The sequence below is a fragment of the Panthera tigris genome, chromosome C1 (assembly GCF_018350195.1).
Source record: "Panthera tigris isolate Pti1 chromosome C1, P.tigris_Pti1_mat1.1, whole genome shotgun sequence".
NCBI lineage: Eukaryota > Metazoa > Chordata > Mammalia > Carnivora > Felidae > Panthera > Panthera tigris.
Window position 1 is genome coordinate 211,417,279 of NC_056667.1, and position 18,947 is coordinate 211,436,225.

Below are 18,947 nucleotides of genomic sequence, written 5' to 3' on the forward strand. Positions count from 1 at the left end.
ACCTTAGGATTTGTAAAACTAGAAGGGAATTTTACAATGATCTAATCATGCTGGGTTTTATAGTTAAGAGAAAGTAAGACCGATAGAAATGGCTCACTAATGGTTAGTTGCTAGGTATTGGCAGAGTGACTTCATTGTTTTTCCCATCACCTTTTGTTGCTGCCTGTGAATAAAAAATGGAAGCATGTTTAAGGAATATCGTTTTGTTAGCAGTATTAGGTTGCCAAGATCATAGTCAAGGGGGACTGGTAGGATTCTGCCCTAGTATGGTAGGATGGCCATGCTATTGAAGTCAAAAATGCCTTTTACACATTACATTACATACATATTTACATCAGGTAGTCCTAACAGCAGCCGTGTAAGGTGTAGGCACTCTAATCCCTGTAGGGATGACGAAACTGAAGCTCGTAAAATCTAAGTAGCTTACCTAAACAGCTTATTGGAGCAGAGGTATTTATAAGCCAGGGTTGTCTGATTCTAGATTACCCTGCACTGTATCACAGTGTGGCCTCTAAGACCAAGGCAAGTGAAGAAGGGAAGAGATTCTGAAAGAATATGTAATGCAGATAAAGTCATTATATTAGGAAACTCAAATTCAATATTTTCTGCTTTTGGCAGATTTGGGGAGCTCCCTGATTATGTGCTTCTTGAACAAGCAGACTTCCTGGGTGCCTACCACTTGAAAAGCACTGGTGGGAAAACAGAGAAGTGTAAGACCTGGAAGAAGCGTAAAATAGTTCCTTTATTGTCACCCAAACAGATTTTAAGGAATCACAAATACATTGATGATATTTATTTTATAAACTATTTTTTTTAATTGTAAAAGTAATGTATATTAATTTTAGAAAATACAGAAAAGAATAAAGAAACAAACAAAATTACTGGGTATCCCATCCTAAGTTAGCCCATGTTCCATTTTGGTGTTTTTTTTTTTTGATGAGACTAATTATTGTGACATATTCTCAAAAAATTAATATGTGTGCATATCCATTAAATCCAAAATATACCTCACACAACTTCAGTAAAGGGTAGTTTATTTGAAGATAGAATTGAAGGACTATGCCTGCTAGTAGTGGTTATGGTAAGCAAAATAGCTGTAATTCACAGTACAATGAAGTCCTCAGTGTTTGCTTGAACTGTTTGAGCCTACTGACTAACCGTGGTGCGATATGAAATCGCATTCAGCATTCCCATGAGTGTGAATCATCCACTGTGGAATGAGGATTGAAAACAGAACCGGTACTCCCACACAAGAAAAGTCATAACACCCATGATTTCAGCCATGGAACTTTTCTGCTTTCAAGTCTGGTTTATCTCTCTCTCATTTTAAATGTTGTAAAATTCAGAACTCAAGTTTCATTATAATTTGAGCACTCTATTCCCTGTTCTGAAATGACACCGCAAATGTATAGAATTGGACTATAATTCTTTTTCTTGTTCATACAGGTGAATCAGTTCAGACAGCTGTATTCCAAAGTTATCAATGATAAACATGATGATGTCATGGCCAAGTTTGGCGCTATTTTGGCCCAGGGCATACTGGATGCAGGTAAATGTTAAATCTTCCAGATGTGTTAATCTATTTAAACTAAACCTATTGAAGTAACTATGTGCTCTATGACATAGTAGAAATTGAGTCTGGGGGAAATTATTCCTGTAGAAAATGTGGAGCCTAGAATTCATAGAAATACTTTAGTAGAGTTGTTAAGCGTGCAGACTGTTAGGGTTTGAGTCCCAGGCCCTTTATAGTAGTAGCTGTATAACCTTGAGAAGTTTTCCCCCATGTTTATGTTCTTGTCTTGTAAAGTCTACCTTGTGGTGTTGGGAGGGTTAAAAATCCATGTAAAGCTTTTAAAACAGTACCTATCACTTAATAAAGTGCTCAGTGTGGATTTTTTTTCTCTAATTTTCTTAGTATATGTCAATTTGAAACAAGTTGACACTGGAAAGATTTTGAGAAAAAAAATAGGTTTTAGACAAATTCTAGCAGCCAAATCATCTTAAAATGGGATGTATGGAATATTTACCTAATAAATAGAGTGTAACCGCCATCTAGCTCCTGAATTCACACTCTTCACCTCTACATTATGCTTGATGTCAGAGACAGGCTACCCTTCCAAGGTAGAAGCGTGTGCTCTAGTACCTGGATCTCTGCTAATTTGAAAGCTGTGAAGAATAGTATCTCAAGGTTTTCATAACAGTTCTGTTACTCAATGAATATTTTCTCAAATTGATTAGCCATCTGTATATCTTCTAATGAAAACACTCTCAGCCATAGCTACTACAGTCAGTCGTTTCTTGGTCAGGTAGAATTGCATGTATATTTCTGTAGGAGGTCAGGAAAAGAAGTTGCAGTCCTTTTATGTCTTTAAAGTTTTCTTAGTCTCTCCAGGTTTTCACTTGCTGAGAGTGTTTTCTTGATTATATTTGCCGGAGATTTCTTTTTATGTTTCTTTGCTGATGCTACTTTTTTTCCTTCCTAAATTCTTTTCATTTTGCTGAAATCTTTTATTTGCTTTTTCTCTCTTTTCTCAGGAGTTAGTTAGTTTTTTTTTTTTTTTCTCCCTAAATGTTTGAGGCAGATAGTCTTCTCTTTTAATCCATTGTCACATGGGGGTATTTGTTTTGTTTTCATTGTCCAAAAAGAGTTTTTTGCTTAAATTTTTAGTGGTTAAGGCACAATTTATTTGTGTCTTTTTAATTTAAAGACAGTTCTTTGTAGCTGTATATAAATAAGGAAAATACTCCATAGATACTTTAGTAAAACATTTCAGTTCTCAGTGGTATCGATTCTCTCCCATATATGAATAATACAGACATTGACATGTCATAATTTCTTCTTCCTTGTTCTTCATCACCTTCTAATATTTTTATATTGTCATGGTTTATAATGCTTACATCCTCTTGTGAAATTGTAATTCTCACAGTTTAGTCTTAGTTCCATATTTGAATGGATTCAGTGCTCATCACCATTTCTTTATTTACTGCTGCTTTTTCCTGGGTATCTGTACTACGGCTTGACACTTAATTAGCTGGATTTTATCAGTCCCTAGTTTACATTCAGGTTCACTTTCTTTTTCTTTTAATTTCATTAATTTCATTTTTTTTTTATTTTTAGAGAGAAAGAGTGCACAAGGTGGGGAGAGGGGCAGAGAGAGAGAGAAAGAGAATCCCAGGCAGACTCCATGCTCAGAACATAGCCTGACATGGGACTCGATCCCACAACCCTGGGATCGTGACCTGAGCTGAAATCAAGAGTCGGACGCTTAACCGACTGAGCCACCCAAGCATCCCACATTCAGGTTCACTTTCTATGAGTTTTGACAAATGCATAAATATATATCCGCCATTACATCATACACAATAGTTTCACTGTCCTAAAAATCCTCTGTGTCACCTTTTCATCTCTCCCTCCTTTCACACAGTCCCTGGCAACCCCTGAACTTTTTACTGTCACTGTAGCTTTAGTTTTTCCTTGTCCAGAGTATTGTATAGTTGGAATCATACAGTATGTAGCCATTTGAGATTGGCTACTTTGGATAATTGGTTTTTAAGTAGGGTTTAGGAGTAACATTTTACTATTCCATAATCTTCTATGTATTCATTTATTTTTTGGCTGCAGTTTTTGAAGTTTGTACTTTTACACTACAACCCTTTACTTGTTCATTCAGAGCTACTATGGTTTCTTGCTGGTTTCTGCTATATCAGAGTTGTTTGTTAAGAATTAGGGGAAAATAAGGGTGCTTGGGTTGGTTAGTCGGTTGAGTGTGTAACTCTTGATTTCAGCTCAGGTCAAGCAGCTCAGGCCTGCTTAAGATTCTCATTCTCTCTCTCTCTCTCTCTCTCTCTCTCTCTCTCTCTCTCTCTCTCTATTTCATGCGCACATGCGCACTACCTCTCTTGCTCTCACTCTGTCTCTCCCTCTCTTGCTCTTTCTCTCCCCCACTCCTCCTCCCCTCCCTCTGCCCCTTTCCCCCACTCTGCCCTCTCTCTAAAATTAAAAAAAAAAAAACAAAAAAACTGGGGGAGGATAATTCTCTTGTTTCGGCTTCATTTCGCTGTCTTTACTGGAAGTCCTTTCTCTCCCCTCTTCCTTACTCTTTCAGGCCTTTCTCCCTTCACTTCCTTTTGTGAATATCTCTTTGAATTGTTATGGACCAGTCAAGTTTTGATGCTTTTTTTGCATTTCTCTTTTTATTTATGTTTTTTGCCTTACTTATTTTAGTGTCATTTAGTATATAAAGGTTCTGTAGTGTCGTGTTCACTATTACAAACATAATTATTCTGTCACCCCTTTCTACTTTGTCAGTGTCCTGTCCCCCTACAAACTAGGCTGCAACTGCATTAGAAAAAATGTGTAGTCATGTATTCTGGCTCTCAGAAGTTAGTGGTAATGGAGAAAATCTGGAGGGCAACTTCAAAGGAATGACTGAAGTTTGAGCATTCACTCAATGATATGGTCTCTTCGAGGAGAAAAGCCAAAAATTAAGGTTTATGGTTGAAGTTTGCAAAACTGTGTAAACACTATCAATAGGACAAACTCTTTCTTGTTTTGTAGTAAATCTCCCGACTGTTAGAACAGAAAGCTAGTTTAGTTTCTAAGTCTGAAGAAAATGGGTTTCATTGAAATAAAAGGGAATTCAGCTTCAAAACTTAAATCAAAGATCACATTCTTTAGGAAGCCTTCCCCTCTGCTCTACCCTGCCCAGCCTCATGTTGGGGTAGGTGCCAAGGCATGCTTAGCTGTATGTTCTCACTAGTGCACAGGTTTCTATCCTAATGCTTGCCTGCTCTGGTCTAATTATCTAGTTATCTGTCTTCCCCACTAGACTAGAGACTCCTCAGGATCGCTTTCAGCATTTTGTTCAAGATTCTCAGTATATATTGTAAGCATTCAGTGAGTGGGGGAGGTTGAGTAGAGAAAAGTACAAGCAGACAATAAATGTGTATAACTCATTCCTGTTGGAAAAACAAAGTATACCTGATTTTTTTTCCAGATAAAATCTAGGTTATTTGGTTGAACAATTGAACCCCGATTCTTATAAAAAATTAAAGTGCTTCTTAGTGTAGTAGAATTAGTACTTCCTGACTCTAATATGGAGGCATCTGGGAGAGACTGAGGTTTAAAGAAGTGAAATGTATGGGCGCCTGGCTGGCTCACTTGGAGGAGCATGTGACTCTTGATCTCGGGTAGTAAGTTTGAACCCGTGTTGGGTATAGAGATTACTTAAAAATAAAATCTCCAAAAAAAAAAGTGAAATGTGAGCAGTAGGGATCCAGAATTGGAATTCAATTAGGATGGTGACTAGGCACAGACAAGCGCCATTTATAGGCTATGTTATATAAACTAAAAGATTGGGGTCTCAAAGTTCTGGGGTCCAGCACTAATACTTTATATAGAGTCTTCCAACACAGCAGCCTGTGGGCCACATCGGACTTAAACATGTTTTGTTTTGCGTGCCTAACAAAGTGTGCAAAATATTGGACAAAATCCAGATTCTAATCTGCTTTTAAAAACAAAATTACCTAGTGACCCTGGACCTACACCCTTGGTAACATGTCCTCTCTGAATATGACATGAACTTTCCATTTGCCTCAATGTCCCATTGCTTCCAATCCAAGTTTTCTTATTTGTTTGCCTGACTGGTTCCTAAAGGCATTCAACTTTTCAACCCCTATTAGCCTTAGATTCTTAGTCTTTCAAGGGCCCAATAATGATCCAGCTGTCTAACTGATGGTTGGATCTTCGCTCTTGTTCACTAGTTTTCAAACTGTTTCTCTGCACTCCTTCAAGGGATAGTCTAGGAGATGTGGCAAGGAATGGGCGAACAGGACAGGCTCTGAGCCATAATACTCTCAACAGCTCAAACTTCTGATTACATAGAATTAGCTCTGGTTTCATTGTTTCACATATTGTGCGTCCTCAAAAAATTTCATCTGAATCAAGGATTAGAGATTAAAATTTTTCTTTTGTTAGTGATAGTACTCTAGTTCAAGTGCTCAAGTTCAAACCTTCATATTGCCAATGGGAAAAGAGACTTTAAGAGATAAAGTCATTTGTCCAAGGTCATAAGGCTAGTTAAAATGTTGGAGCAATCTACTTTCAGACATAACTAAAGCAGAAAGAGTAAAACTAAGCAAACAACATCTGCCTCTTGCCTCTTTGCTATTGTTTGCAAATATGTGTACTGAAATTTTACTTTTTGTTAGCATTAAAAGCCCCAGTGTAGAATGTAGACTAATATTTAATTTAGTGGGACACCTGGGTGGCTCAGTCAGTTAAGTGTCCAGCTTCAGCTCAGGTCATGATCTCATGGTTTGTGGGGTCGAGCCCCACATCAGGCTCTGTGCTGACAGCTCAGAGCCTGGAGCCTGCTTCGGATTCTGTGTTTTCGTCTGTCTGCCCCTCCCCCACTCAATGCTCTGTCTGTCTGTCTGTCTCTCTGTCTCAAAAATAAATATTAAAATTTTTTTAATATTTAGCATTCAGTTTTTATATCCTTTAGGCTTAGTTTTTGGAAAATGCCTACTTATACAGAATGAAGGTCTAGTGCTGTAAAATACAGCACTTCAGTTTTGGAGACCCTAGATAATTCACTGGCTAACAAACTCCAGCTACTCCATATAATATTTTGTGAACTGTATGCTTAAAATAATCACCAAATGCTTCCGTAGTGCAGTGCTTAGAAATCTTTATTATGGCCCTACTGGTTTCATGTTCATGGTTTCTCTCTTTTTCTACAGGTGGTCATAATGTCACAATCTCCTTGCAGTCCAGGACTGGGCACACCCATATGCCTTCTGTAGTTGGCGTCCTTGTCTTTACCCAGTTCTGGTTCTGGTTTCCTCTTTCACACTTCCTGTCATTGGCTTATACCCCTACCTGTGTCATTGGCCTTAACAAGGACTTAAAGGTATGTTTGTAAGACTTCACGTTTATAGTGTGTCTTCACTGTATCCTACCTAATCACCCACTCACAAGGATTTTCATGAAATTTTAAAGATGAATTGGCATCTCACCAATATTTGTTTCCCCTTCAAATTGAGTCATCACCTTGTTGAGTGGAGTGTGTCAGTGGAAGTTTTGAAAATCAGGTCTCCTTACTAACTGTGTAACCTTAGATGAATCAGTTGAGAGGGAATGGTAAGAAAGGAGGCAAATTTAAAAATACGAAAAGGTTTTATAGCTCACTCTTACCAATTTTATTTAATACTGAAGTTCTGTAAGAGCCGTTGAAGGATTTCTTGCAGATAAATGACATGATGAGGTTCGCACTCTAGAAACCTCATTCTGGTGTCCGTGGAAATCCATTACAGTGAATGCTATTGCAATCATCTGGGCAAGGAAGAAAGAGGACCTGAACTAAATCTTAATAAGGAGCGAGGCTTTGAGGCAGGGCCATGTTTCAGAGTTGTATGATGCTAGAGTATTTGATGGAAGAAAGGATTATTTCTAAAGGGAAAAGCAAAATAGGAGGATGTCTCTGGTAGTGGCAGAAAACAAGACCAACAATGAGAAGCCAAGGAATCTGACAGAGAGAAACTAGTCACATAAGTCAAGGACTGGAAGTGATACATCCCCTGTCATCACACCGTCCATGTTTTTTTAGTGGGGTTTGTGCTTAGGTCTTTCCTAATCCTGTGGCCTGATGATTCACCTTCTTGTTCTTCCATCTTCTCAGAGCCTTTTGACCTTCAAATAACTCTTAAATCTGGTCATCACTTCTGTTAAAATGTTCTATTAAATTTTCAAAGTGGAAAAATTTGGGACCAGAAAATAGCTGATGAAGATTGAGTATTTCATCCAATTGACTCCCCCCCCCCCCCCCCCCGGTATAGCTATACAGTCATTTATCCTTTAAGTGTTGCAATATAAAACTACTCACATTTGTAAATATTGAGCAAATATTTGTAAATATTCTTTCCAAACAAGAATCTTTAGGTTCTCCAGTCCCTAACCTTTAACCTTTAACATTGTGGTGAAGCATCCTGTATAATCTGTAGGGACTTTTCCCTCTAGCACACAATCTTCTGATCTCTGTTTTCCGTTCTTTATAAGGAAAGTAGAATGAAAAAGACAAGATTCCAAGGGTGCCAGGGTGGCTCAGTCATTTGAGCGTCTGACTCTTGATTTCGGCTCAGGTCATGATCTCAGAGTTTTGTGAGTTTGAGCTCCGTGTTGGGCTCTATGCTAATAGCGCAGAACCTGCTTGAGATTCTCCCTCTCTCTCTCTCTGCTCCCGCTGCTCGCACTCTCTGTCTCTCTCAAAATAAATAAACTTAAAAAAAGACAAGATTTCTTATCCTGTAAATATGATGCCAGTTACCATTCTCTGTCAGTGTAAATTGGGTAAATAGGGAAAAATTCAGACTAGAGAACTTTAAAACCTAATCACTAAGTAGTGTGAAGCTGACTTTTTCATCAGGCTCATGTTGGGCTCTTATAAGGAGTGATTACATGGTATAGGAACCGTGTTCAGACTTGTATAGATTGTTAGAGTGGTATAAGGAAGGTACATGGAAGTTAGGTGTGCAGGCTAACTAATCAAAGAACACTTTACAAAGGAGGTAACCGTTGATCTGATGCTCACACCATGAGTGAGACTTACGAAGCAGGGTGCGTGGCCAGTAGAGATGAGATCAAGGGGGTGCCCATGAACAGGCACAGAGCCTCAGAAAAGTCTAAGGAACTGCAGGTAGTTCTGTAAAGCACCTAAAAACAAATTCAGTGAAGAAGACAGATGCCTGTAAGGGAGTTTTGTAAGAGAACATTTAGCCTAGATCGAAACTTCTGGCATTCCTTTGCATTGTGTTCTTGTTAAGAGCATAAAATACTTAAATCTTGATTTGGGTTATTTTAATGTAAGGAGAAAAACTTTTATTTCTTCAGATGCCGAAAGTTCAGTATAAATCAAACTGTAAACCATCCACATTTGCATATCCTGCCCCTCTGGAAGTACCAAAAGAAAAAGAAAAGGAAAAGGTAGGTTCTTTGTTCCCTTGAGCAGCATTTGTACTTCTATATAGAAGCTGCTTAGTGTTTTACTTGGGTTTGTTTTAAATATTTTAATGTTTTAAATTAGATATTTTCAAAGTAATACTTCTTATGGTAAAATCCAACATTACACAAGAATGTAAAGTAAAAGCCCTTTTTCTCTCCTGGTCATTCAGGTCCCACGTCACAGGAATCATAATTTGTGAATCCTTGCAAATGTTTTCTCTGCACATGTCAGTACTTTTTATGCCACAAATAATTGTTGACACACTGTTCTGCAGCTTATTGTTTTCACTTTAACAGTTAATCTTTAGGGGACGCCTGGCTGGCTCAGTCGGTAGAGCATGCAACTTGATTGATCTCAGGATCATGAGCTCAAGCCCCACTTTGGGTGTAGAGCCTACATAAAATTTTTAAAAGAATCTAAGTTTTTCAGTGTATATGGGTCTCATTTATTGCTGCAGAGCATTCCCTTTATGTACAATACCATTATCTGTCTTCTCAGTTCCTCGCATGATGAACACTTTAAGGTGGTTTCTAATCTGTCACTGTTACAAATGAGACTAGAATAAAAGTCTTTATACATGTATGTTTGTGCACTTGTACGAGTATATCTATAGGTTAGGATCTTAGATGTGATTGATTAGAAGTAATGTACATTATTTATTTTCATAGATATTAACTAAACTTCCTTTCAAAATGGATATAACCAACTTATGCTACTAACAGCAATGTATGAGAATGCTCACTGATGTGTGTTAAATCAAACTATCGTGAGTTAGAGAGCTGCACTTGCCCCTGAAGTTTTCTCAGTAAAATTATCCTTTTTGATACCTTATACTAAGGAAAATACTTTTCTTCCTCTCAACAGTGTTCTGTATTAGCCAGTTGATTATTTGCTGTAAACTTTGTAAGTGGGGATAATTATACAACTGACCAAATTTGAGGGTGGTGGGTGATGAATATCTCTGACGACAACATCCTGTTCCATCAGCTATGTTTCAGACCCCCAGCTTTTAGGTCTGAAACAAAACCAGCTTATACCAATACTGCCAGCCTTCAAAGTCCCTGTTTTACCTTCGATTTTAGCAAGACCCATCAAGAAGGGTAGTTCTAGGCTAACCATTCACCCACTGTGTATTACAATTGTAGAGCATCTAATTCAGTAACAGGATCTTTATGACCAAGTTTGGAGGAAATTTTTATGTTTTCTAGTGCTTTCCCTATAAAGTAAAAATGTATGCAGCACCCAAATATCTCAGAATCTCATAATAGCAAATCCACATCCAAGGTAGACTACAGATTAAAAAAGTAGTAATAATAAGAGTTATATTGGATGCAGGCCTCTAGGAACTAAAGAATCACCTGAGGACTATAGTAGAAAATTATATGAATAAATGTCCTGCTTATTTTTCCCATTTATTCCCTGGTTATTTTGTTATTTATGATACTTACTTCCAGGAAACAAAGTTATATAGAACTGATTTCTCTGTGGGCTTGTACCTTGTAGGTAAGAGACTACGATTTACCATGTTCACTTCCTCTAGGTTTCCACTGCTGTGTTATCTATTACTGCCAAGGCTAAAAAAAAGGAAAAAGAAAAAGAAAAAAAAGAGGAGGAGAAAATGGAAGTTGTAAGTATAATTTGGTGATCATGTGGGTTGATATATCTATCTTTATCATGGTCCAGGTTCTTCGTAACTGAACATTTCCATACCTTGCTCTTGGCTTCCTTTAAGTAAGTATCCCGTTCCAAGCATAGAGACTCCTAAAGTTTTAATTGGAAGAGAGTTGAGTTCTTGGAGGAAATGACAACTAAAGTGGGTTTTGAAGGGCAGAGTAGAATTTTCAGACAATGAGATGATGTTGGGAGAAAAAAGGCCCTTTCAAGCAAAGAGAATATCATTTGTTTAAATAGACCCTCTTTTTATGGTCTCTCCTGGTAGAAAAACTTCCTTATCCTTTAAAACCAAGTTACATAGCATTCTCACCCCTAAGCACAGTTGTCCTGTCCATCCTGAGTCTGGTATGACTTTAGTTGTATTTTCATTACATCTAATCCTAGCTACCTTTTGTACCTAAGAGTTACTCAGTAAAAGGAATGTCTGAGTGGCCCAGTTGGTTAAGCATCCAACTCTCAGTTTCGGCTCAGGTTATGATCTCACAATTTCGTGAGCTCGAGCCCCGCGTCGGGCTCTGTGCTAACAGTGCAGAGCCTGCTTGGGATTCTCTCTCTCTCCCTCTCTCTCTGCCCCTCCCCTGCTCACACTGTCTCTGTCCCTCTCACTATAAATAAACTTCAAAAAAAATTTTAAAAAGGAGTTGCTCAGTAAATTTATCAAACGTTATTCAGTGATGTGGAAGAGAAGTAAACCTTTGTTGGGTTATTTTCTCATATTTTCCAGGACGAAGCAGAAAAAAAGGAAGAAAAAGAGAAGAAAAAAGAACCTGAGCCAAACTTCCAGTTATTGGATAACCCAGCCCGAGTTATGCCTGCCCAGCTTAAGGTCCTGACCATGCCAGAGACCTGTAGATACCAGCCTTTCAAACCAGTAAGTTATCTATGGCCCTTAGCTATATGCCAGTGGGATATTAATTCGTAGAACAATGACATATTGATAGAGGAGGATAAATCTCCAAAGCATTGGAGAAAGCTCTCTAGAACAAATCAGTCTTGTAGCAAAAGAGAGGACATTCCCTTCCATTTCATATAGATTTGGGAGAGATCTTTTTTTTCCTTTGGGTAACCCTACAAGCATCCTTCATCTACCAGAGGCTTACATAATAGAAGTTCCTAATACAGCATGGTGATAGCTATGAGGTCAGCATAGACTCCAGGACCAGACATCCTGAGTTTGAATCCTGACTCTACCATTTACAGCCTATGTAACCTTAAGTCTAATACTAAACCTCTCTCTGCCTCAGTTTCCTCTCCTGTAAAATAAGAATTATACCTAACTCAGGAATGAAAGAGTGAATAAGGTGATAACAGTTAATACACAAGCACTTAGAGCATTGAATTTTACAATTTGAAAAGGATCTTTCTGCCATTTAATTTATTCTAAGGAAGAATGTTTCAGGTTAGAAACACTGAACAATAATTTGAGCATGAAAATGTCTTTTTTTCCCCCCACATTCTTATAACTGGAAAACAAAGCTATTAGTAGACACATTTAATATATCCAGATCCTGGGCCTGTCTACAGTGCCATAGATGAGATTTCTAAAAAAAAAAAGTAAACCCATTCTCATCAACTTGAAAGTGGTCCCTGATAGTGGTGAGTGGAAGGCATCTCTTACCTACACTTGTGAGCCAAGGTCTTAACTAACTAGATTATCGGCTAGAGGAGAGAAGGACAGGGATAGATGGCTGTATTTAGTGGTGAAGAGCTAGAATTGGGTAGAACTGAGTTTATACTCCAGCTCTGCCATTTCTTAGCTGTATAACTGAGACAAGTCTTTTGATCTTTTCATGTTTCAATTTCCTCATCTGTTAATGTTGTAAAGATTAAATAGATCATGATATGCAAAATGCCTAAAACAATATCTGGCACATGGTAAATTCTTAATAAATATTAGTTGATGGGGAACCTGGGTGGCTCAGTTGGTTAAGCACCTGACTTCAGCTCAGGTCATGATCTCGCGGTCCGTGAGTTCAAGCCCCGTGTTGGGCTCTGTGCTGACAGCTTGGAACCTGGATCCTGCTTCGGATTCTGTATCTCTCTCTCTCTCTCTCTCTCTCTCTCTCTCTCTCTCTCTCTCTCCCCCTCCCTCTCTCTCCCTCCCTCCCTCTCCCCCTCCCCCACTCACAGTCTCTCAAAAATGAATAAATGTTAAAAAAAAATTTTTTTTAAGAAAATTTAATAAATATTGGTTGATGGTGGTAACAAGTCACCAGATGGCTGTAGGTAGCAAGGCAATCAGGCCAGGAAGGCAGGAATAGTGTGAAGATCTTTTCCTACTTCCTATTAGTCCTTCATTATGACTAGAACCTAATACTACTTGATCTGTAGTGTACAATGAATGAATTCATAGAACCACCAATGCACACCTTAAATGCAGTCACTGTCTACTCGACTACCCAGTTCATCTAAGTTGCATGTTTACAGAGAGTGTATTCTAACAGTGTCTAGAAACTGCTGTTGCCAGTTTAAGTGGGGTATATCAAGAATAGATCTATTAGCGCATAACTAGTGAGTACATAAAGCACACAAGACACCCAGTGTTCTTGACAATTACGAAGAACCGAAGACAGCAAAGTATACGCTCCATATCGTGAGGCCATATGAGAAGACTGGTATGTTTCTGTTGGAAATTAAATGTTTATTAGCATTTGCTCAGAATGAGAGGAAGCTGCAACCATTGTCCATCTAGGAGTCAAAAGACTGGCTTTGTCAGAGCAAGCCAGCAGTGAAGGCTAAGGAGGAGTTGCCAGCTGCCTGGCTGACTGTTGGTGGTATGCTTCCCTAATGCACACACAGCCCCTCAGCAAAGACTGGAGACTTACTGGTTCCAGGTGTTTAAGGAAAGCCCTGCCCAATCGTAGCTGACCACTCAGTTGAGTAGAGACTATGTGGTCACGTACAGCAAAAAATACTGACTTTATGGAAGAAGTTCAGAAAAGTCACAAAACAGACAATAGCAAACCCTGGGGAAGGGAGAGAATCTGATTTCCAGAGTGCCTGCATGATATTATTTTAATGTCCAGTTTCAACAAAAAATTACAAGACATACAAAGAAATAAAAACCTAGATGTCTTAGGCAGACTAAATCAACTACTTAAAATATGTCTGAAGACCTAAAGGAACTAGGTTTAAAGAACTAAAGGAAAGTATGAGAATGTCTTAACAAGTAGTATCAGTAAAGTGATAGAAATCATAAAAAATAAGAGATTATGGAGTTAAAAAATACAGTAACTGAAATGAAAACTATTAAAGGAGCTCAACAGCTGATTCAAGCAGGCTTGGGCAAACTTGAAGATAGGTCAGTTGAAGAACAACTCTCCAAAAAAGGGTGAAGAAAAATGAACCTCAGAGATCTGTGGAACACTACCAGGCATACCAAGCTACATAAAATGGGATAATGGGAGTCCCAAAAAAAGAAAGCATAGAATATTTAAAGAAATAATGGATGAAAACTTGGCAGATTTTATAAATGTTACTAATCTACGTATCCCAGATATTCAGTAAATCCAAGAGTGATAAACCCAAAGAGATCCACACCCAGCCCCATCGTGATAAAATTGTTGAAAAATCTTGAGAGAAGCAACTCATCATATACTGGAACCCTAAATAAGATTAACAGCTGATTTGCCACCAGAAACCATGGAGGCCAGGAGGCAGTAGGATGATATATTCATAAGTGCTGAAAGAAAAGACTCTCAACCAAAACTTCTGTATCCATCAAAACGGTCCTTCAAAAATGAAGGTGAAATTAAGACATTTCCATATAAAAATGAAGAGAATCTGTTGCTAGCCAACTTGCCATACAGGAAATAGTAAAGTGAATGCTTCAGGCTGAAATGAAAGGACACTAGACAGTAATTTGAATCCACATGAAAAAATAAAGAGCACTGGTAAATGTAACTACATAGGTAAATCCGAATGATAGTATAAATGTATTTTTGTAACTCTTCTCCTGTCTGGTTTAAAAGACAACTGTATTAAGCAGTCATAAATTGGTATTGATGTATGCACAAAAGCATAATTTGCATTAAACTATGTCATAGTTCTGGCTGCTAAAGCAGATTGCCACCTGTTGTTTAAAACTAAATGGCTTAAACCACAAACATTTCTCACAGTTATGGAGGCTAGAAGTCCAAGATTAGGATGCCAGCATGATTGGGGTCTTAGTAAAGGCCCTCATCTTACTTTACACATGGCCTTCTTCTCATTGTATCTTCACAAGGCAGAGAGCAGAGAGGAAAGAAGCTCTCTTCATGGCTCTCCTTATAAGGGCACCAATTTCATTATTAATGAGGGCTAATTGCTTGCTAATGGCCCACCTGCTAATACTATCACTTTGGGGGATAGAATTTCAACATGTGATTGGCAGGATGAGAAGACACAGACATTCAGTTCATAACACAGTAACAACAAAGGAGTGGGGAAACAGCTATATTGAAGTGTAGTTTTTGTATACTTTGAAATTAAGTTGCTATTTTTCAGTGAGATTAAGATGTTAATTGTAACCCCAAAGACAACCACCAGACAAAACAACTCAAAAGTAGACTGAAAGAAACAAGGAAATTAAACTAGTACACTAGAAAGTACCTACGTAATGCCAAAGGAAGCCAGTAGTGGAAGAATTGAGAAACAAAAATATAGAAGACATACAAAAAACAAATTGCAAAAATGGTATGAGTAAATCTTACCTTAGTAATCAGATGAAATATCTTTTTTTTTTTTTTTTTTTAAAGTAAGTTCTAGGCCCATCATGGGCCTAGAACTCACAGCTCTAACATAGAGTCTCATGCTCTACCAGCTGAGCCAACCAGGCACCCTCATGAGATGTAAATGGACTAACCACTCCAGTTAAAAGGCAAAGATCAGCCAAATGGATAAAAAAGAAGAGGATCCAACTACATGCTCTCTTATTAAGAGACACACTTTATGAGGTGCCTGGCTGCCTCAGTCAGTAGAGCATGCAACTCTTGATCTCAGAGTTCAAGCCCCGTGTTTGGTGTAGAGATTACTTAAAAAATAAAACAGAGGGAGGTAAACCCTAAGAGACTCTTAAATACAGAGAACAAACTGAGGGTTGATGGGGAGATGGGTGGGGAAAATGGGAGCTGGGCATTGAGGAGGGCACTTGTTGGGATAAGCACTGGATGTTGCATGTAAGGGATGAATCATAGGAATCTACTCCCGAAGCTAAGACTACACTATATATACTCACTGTATGTTAGCTAACTTGACAATGAACTATTAAAATTTAAAAATGATAATAAAACAAAAAAAATAAAATCTTAAACACACACACACATACTTTAGATTCAGAGATTCAAAAATTAAAAGCAAAAGGATGGGGAAAGATATCCCATGCAAACAAGTAACTAAAAAAGAGCTGAAGCAGCTGTACTAAATCAGAAAAAAATATATTTTAAGACAAAAATTGTTGCTAGAGACAACATTTTATAAAATTTTATGAAAAGGTCAGGGACTGACTGGCTCAGTCAATAGAGCATACAACTCTTTTTTTTTTTTTTTTTTTTAAAGTAATCTCTGCACCTGACGTGGGGCTCGAACTCATGATCCCAAGATCAAGAGTCACGTGCTCTTCCGACTGAGCCAGTCAGGCGCCCCAGAGTATGTGACTCTTGATCTCAGGGTTGTAAGTTCGAGCGCCATGTTGGATATAGAAGATTACTTAAAAAAGAATAAAATAAACCTAAACCACATAGCTATAAAAGGCTCTTTCCTTATGTTGTTTATAATTGCAGGATTTGAGTTGGATTATTTCATTCCAATTAAGCGTAAAATAGTACAGTTATAACCTGGAGCCATCTGTTTCCAAAATATTGGAAGTCCTATTTGTTGAACATAGATATTTTCTTCTGTTTGGTAGACAGTTCATCTCCATTTGGTCCTTTAAATGGTTCAGGTAAACTTGCCGGCCGTGGAGGATTAGTGGCCTTGTACTGTGATTGTTTTTGGGTGAATATGGATAGCACAGGCAGGGTCCATTCATAAAATGGCTCCTCTGCAAGGAAAGCATACTTTTTAAGGGAAAGAGTTAGAAATTAATGTGTATGGATATGTGGGTGTTGAGAGAAGAGAAATAGAATATAGGTAGAAATTCATGAAGGCTCACCAGTTTTATAGCATGGCAGGGCAGAGTTCCGACGAGTGAAAATCAGATTAGGTTGAACTGCAGAGATACTTGTACATACATGAATCATTTGACTAATGTGCTTGTGCTTCTTTTCCTTCCCATTAATGTGCTTTGGTAGAAATAATGTTTTTCCAGATGTGCCCTGCCACTGTCGACTGATTTAATTACAGAGAGCAGCTTTCCATTTCCTTTGACACAGGCAAGAAAATAAGATAAGATTAGCACACCAGAGATGGGTGAAGAGTTTGGTATTTGAATTTACTTGTAATATGTTTGGGAGAGGGCTAATGCAATTGCTTTTACACTATAGTTCTTCTTTGTTGCCTATCTACTACTTTGTTGTCTTGTATCACAAGGATTTATAAATTAAAGTGAAAAACAATCGGTAAATCTGTGATATTTCTGTCGTTCTCTCTGTCATTCTGAAATTGCTGGAGAAAAATTGGCTTTTCATTTGTAGATTGTCTTTTGTGTCCAAAATGATAGTTTTCTCACAAATAATAAAGTGTCTAGTAGATTAGCGTGCTTCTTAGACTTGAATGTGCACACATATCACCTATGGATCTCGTTAAAATGCAGGTTCTGTAGATCTAGGCAGGGCTGTGTTTTCTGCATTTCTAACAGAGCCCCAGGTAGTAATGATGCTGCTGCTCCAGGACCATGTGTTGAGTGGCAGGGCATTAGAATTCATATTTATACTTAGTAGACGTTCTCACTACATTCAGACTGAGGCAAAACTGGAAGTGCTTACTGTTCTTCGCTTGGGATGCATCATCTAAACCTCCTACCATCCAGAGCCACTGGGCTAAGTTTGTAAATATTCCTTATGGATTACAATTTTCTTTATCCTTCGTAATGTACACTGACGTTGCTTTCCTCGTTTAGTCTTCAGGCTATTCCTGAAGGAATAGATGTGGAAGATCTTATTAGCCCCTTCTCCCTGTTGAACAATCTGTCACCGGTGTAGCATCACACAGGCACAGATGCCCAGGTTTTCTGACTTTTGTCTAGTAAACTGTAGTTCTATTCCAGTCCTTTACTTCCAAATCATTCGAGTAGTCTTAAAGGTACCATGTCACAAATATGCGCCCTAGACTCGGAAGCAGTCTGAAAATATGAGTGGAATTTGTGCTTCATTCCTTGCTCTGTGTTTCCAGCTCTCCATTGGAGGCATCATAATCCTGAAGGATACCAGTGAAGACACTGAAGAGCTGGTAGAACCTGTGGCAGCCCATGGCCCAAAAATTGAGGAAGAAGAACAAGAGCCAGAACCCCCAGAGCCATTCGAGTATATCGATGATTAAGGACCCAGAGGTATGTGTAGAATAAAATTGTGTATCAAGGGAAATCTGTTGTCAGTACGTCATAAATGTTTTAGGCAGAGACCTTGTCTCACTTCTTCCATTCCTTTTATGCTTAATCCCTATTTACTTAAATGGCATTAAAATTTCCCCCCTTTTTGATTTCTTCCTGTGCACATAACCACCCGTTCCTTTTTCTTGTTCCCTCCACTCTCTCTGCCCTGTAGTGTTTGACCAATGCTACTAAAGTGGCTACAGACTGTTTTCATAGGTCCATGAGGAGGTAAGGAGCTTGCTCCAGAATGTAAATCTACTCAGTGCTTCTTTCATCAAAAAAACCCTGCTCACTTACCTGCTCCCCCTAGAAAAAAGTCTGCTGAACTAACAAGTTGCTCACGGTAGAGTTGATTTACATTTTGTTGTAAGCCCCTTATTACAGATCATTTACAGTTCATGGGCCGGCCTGGTTCATGGATCACACAGGTCTAGGCTTCTCACTGATTGATCTCCGTCTCCCTTTCCTTTGGCAGTTCTTTTGGCACTGAAAGCCTTAATAATTTATTTATTCACTGAAGCTATTGAACATCTAATGTGATAAGACACGGTGCTTAAAGGTACTTTGGAGTCCATCAGACTATAACACAAAGCTTTGTCCAGTTGAAAAAGATTATTATTCCAGTATTCTAACAGTGTTGGAGTAGGTCTTTAGATGCAGAAGATTGGAATAATCTATCTAAAGTCATGAAATTGTCCTTTTTTCCCCCCATCTTGTTAGTAGTCATCACATATTTGAAGATAACCTATGAACTATATAATCAA

General features: G+C 38.3%; 1 protein-coding gene across 1 annotated transcript in view; it reads left to right on the top strand.

The window, feature by feature from the left end:
* Positions 1 to 18,947, top strand: part of PSMD1 (proteasome 26S subunit, non-ATPase 1) — a 93,609-nt gene that overhangs the window by 73,111 nt on the left and 1,551 nt on the right. Inside the window, exons 19-24 of the mRNA XM_042995608.1 lie at positions 1,447 to 1,549; positions 6,745 to 6,914; positions 8,891 to 8,983; positions 10,543 to 10,629; positions 11,401 to 11,547; positions 17,985 to 18,141. Of these exons, the coding sequence (XP_042851542.1) occupies positions 1,447 to 1,549; positions 6,745 to 6,914; positions 8,891 to 8,983; positions 10,543 to 10,629; positions 11,401 to 11,547; positions 17,985 to 18,131 (747 nt within the window). The 3' untranslated portion in view covers positions 18,132 to 18,141. The remainder of the gene's footprint in view (positions 1 to 1,446; positions 1,550 to 6,744; positions 6,915 to 8,890; positions 8,984 to 10,542; positions 10,630 to 11,400; positions 11,548 to 17,984; positions 18,142 to 18,947) is intronic.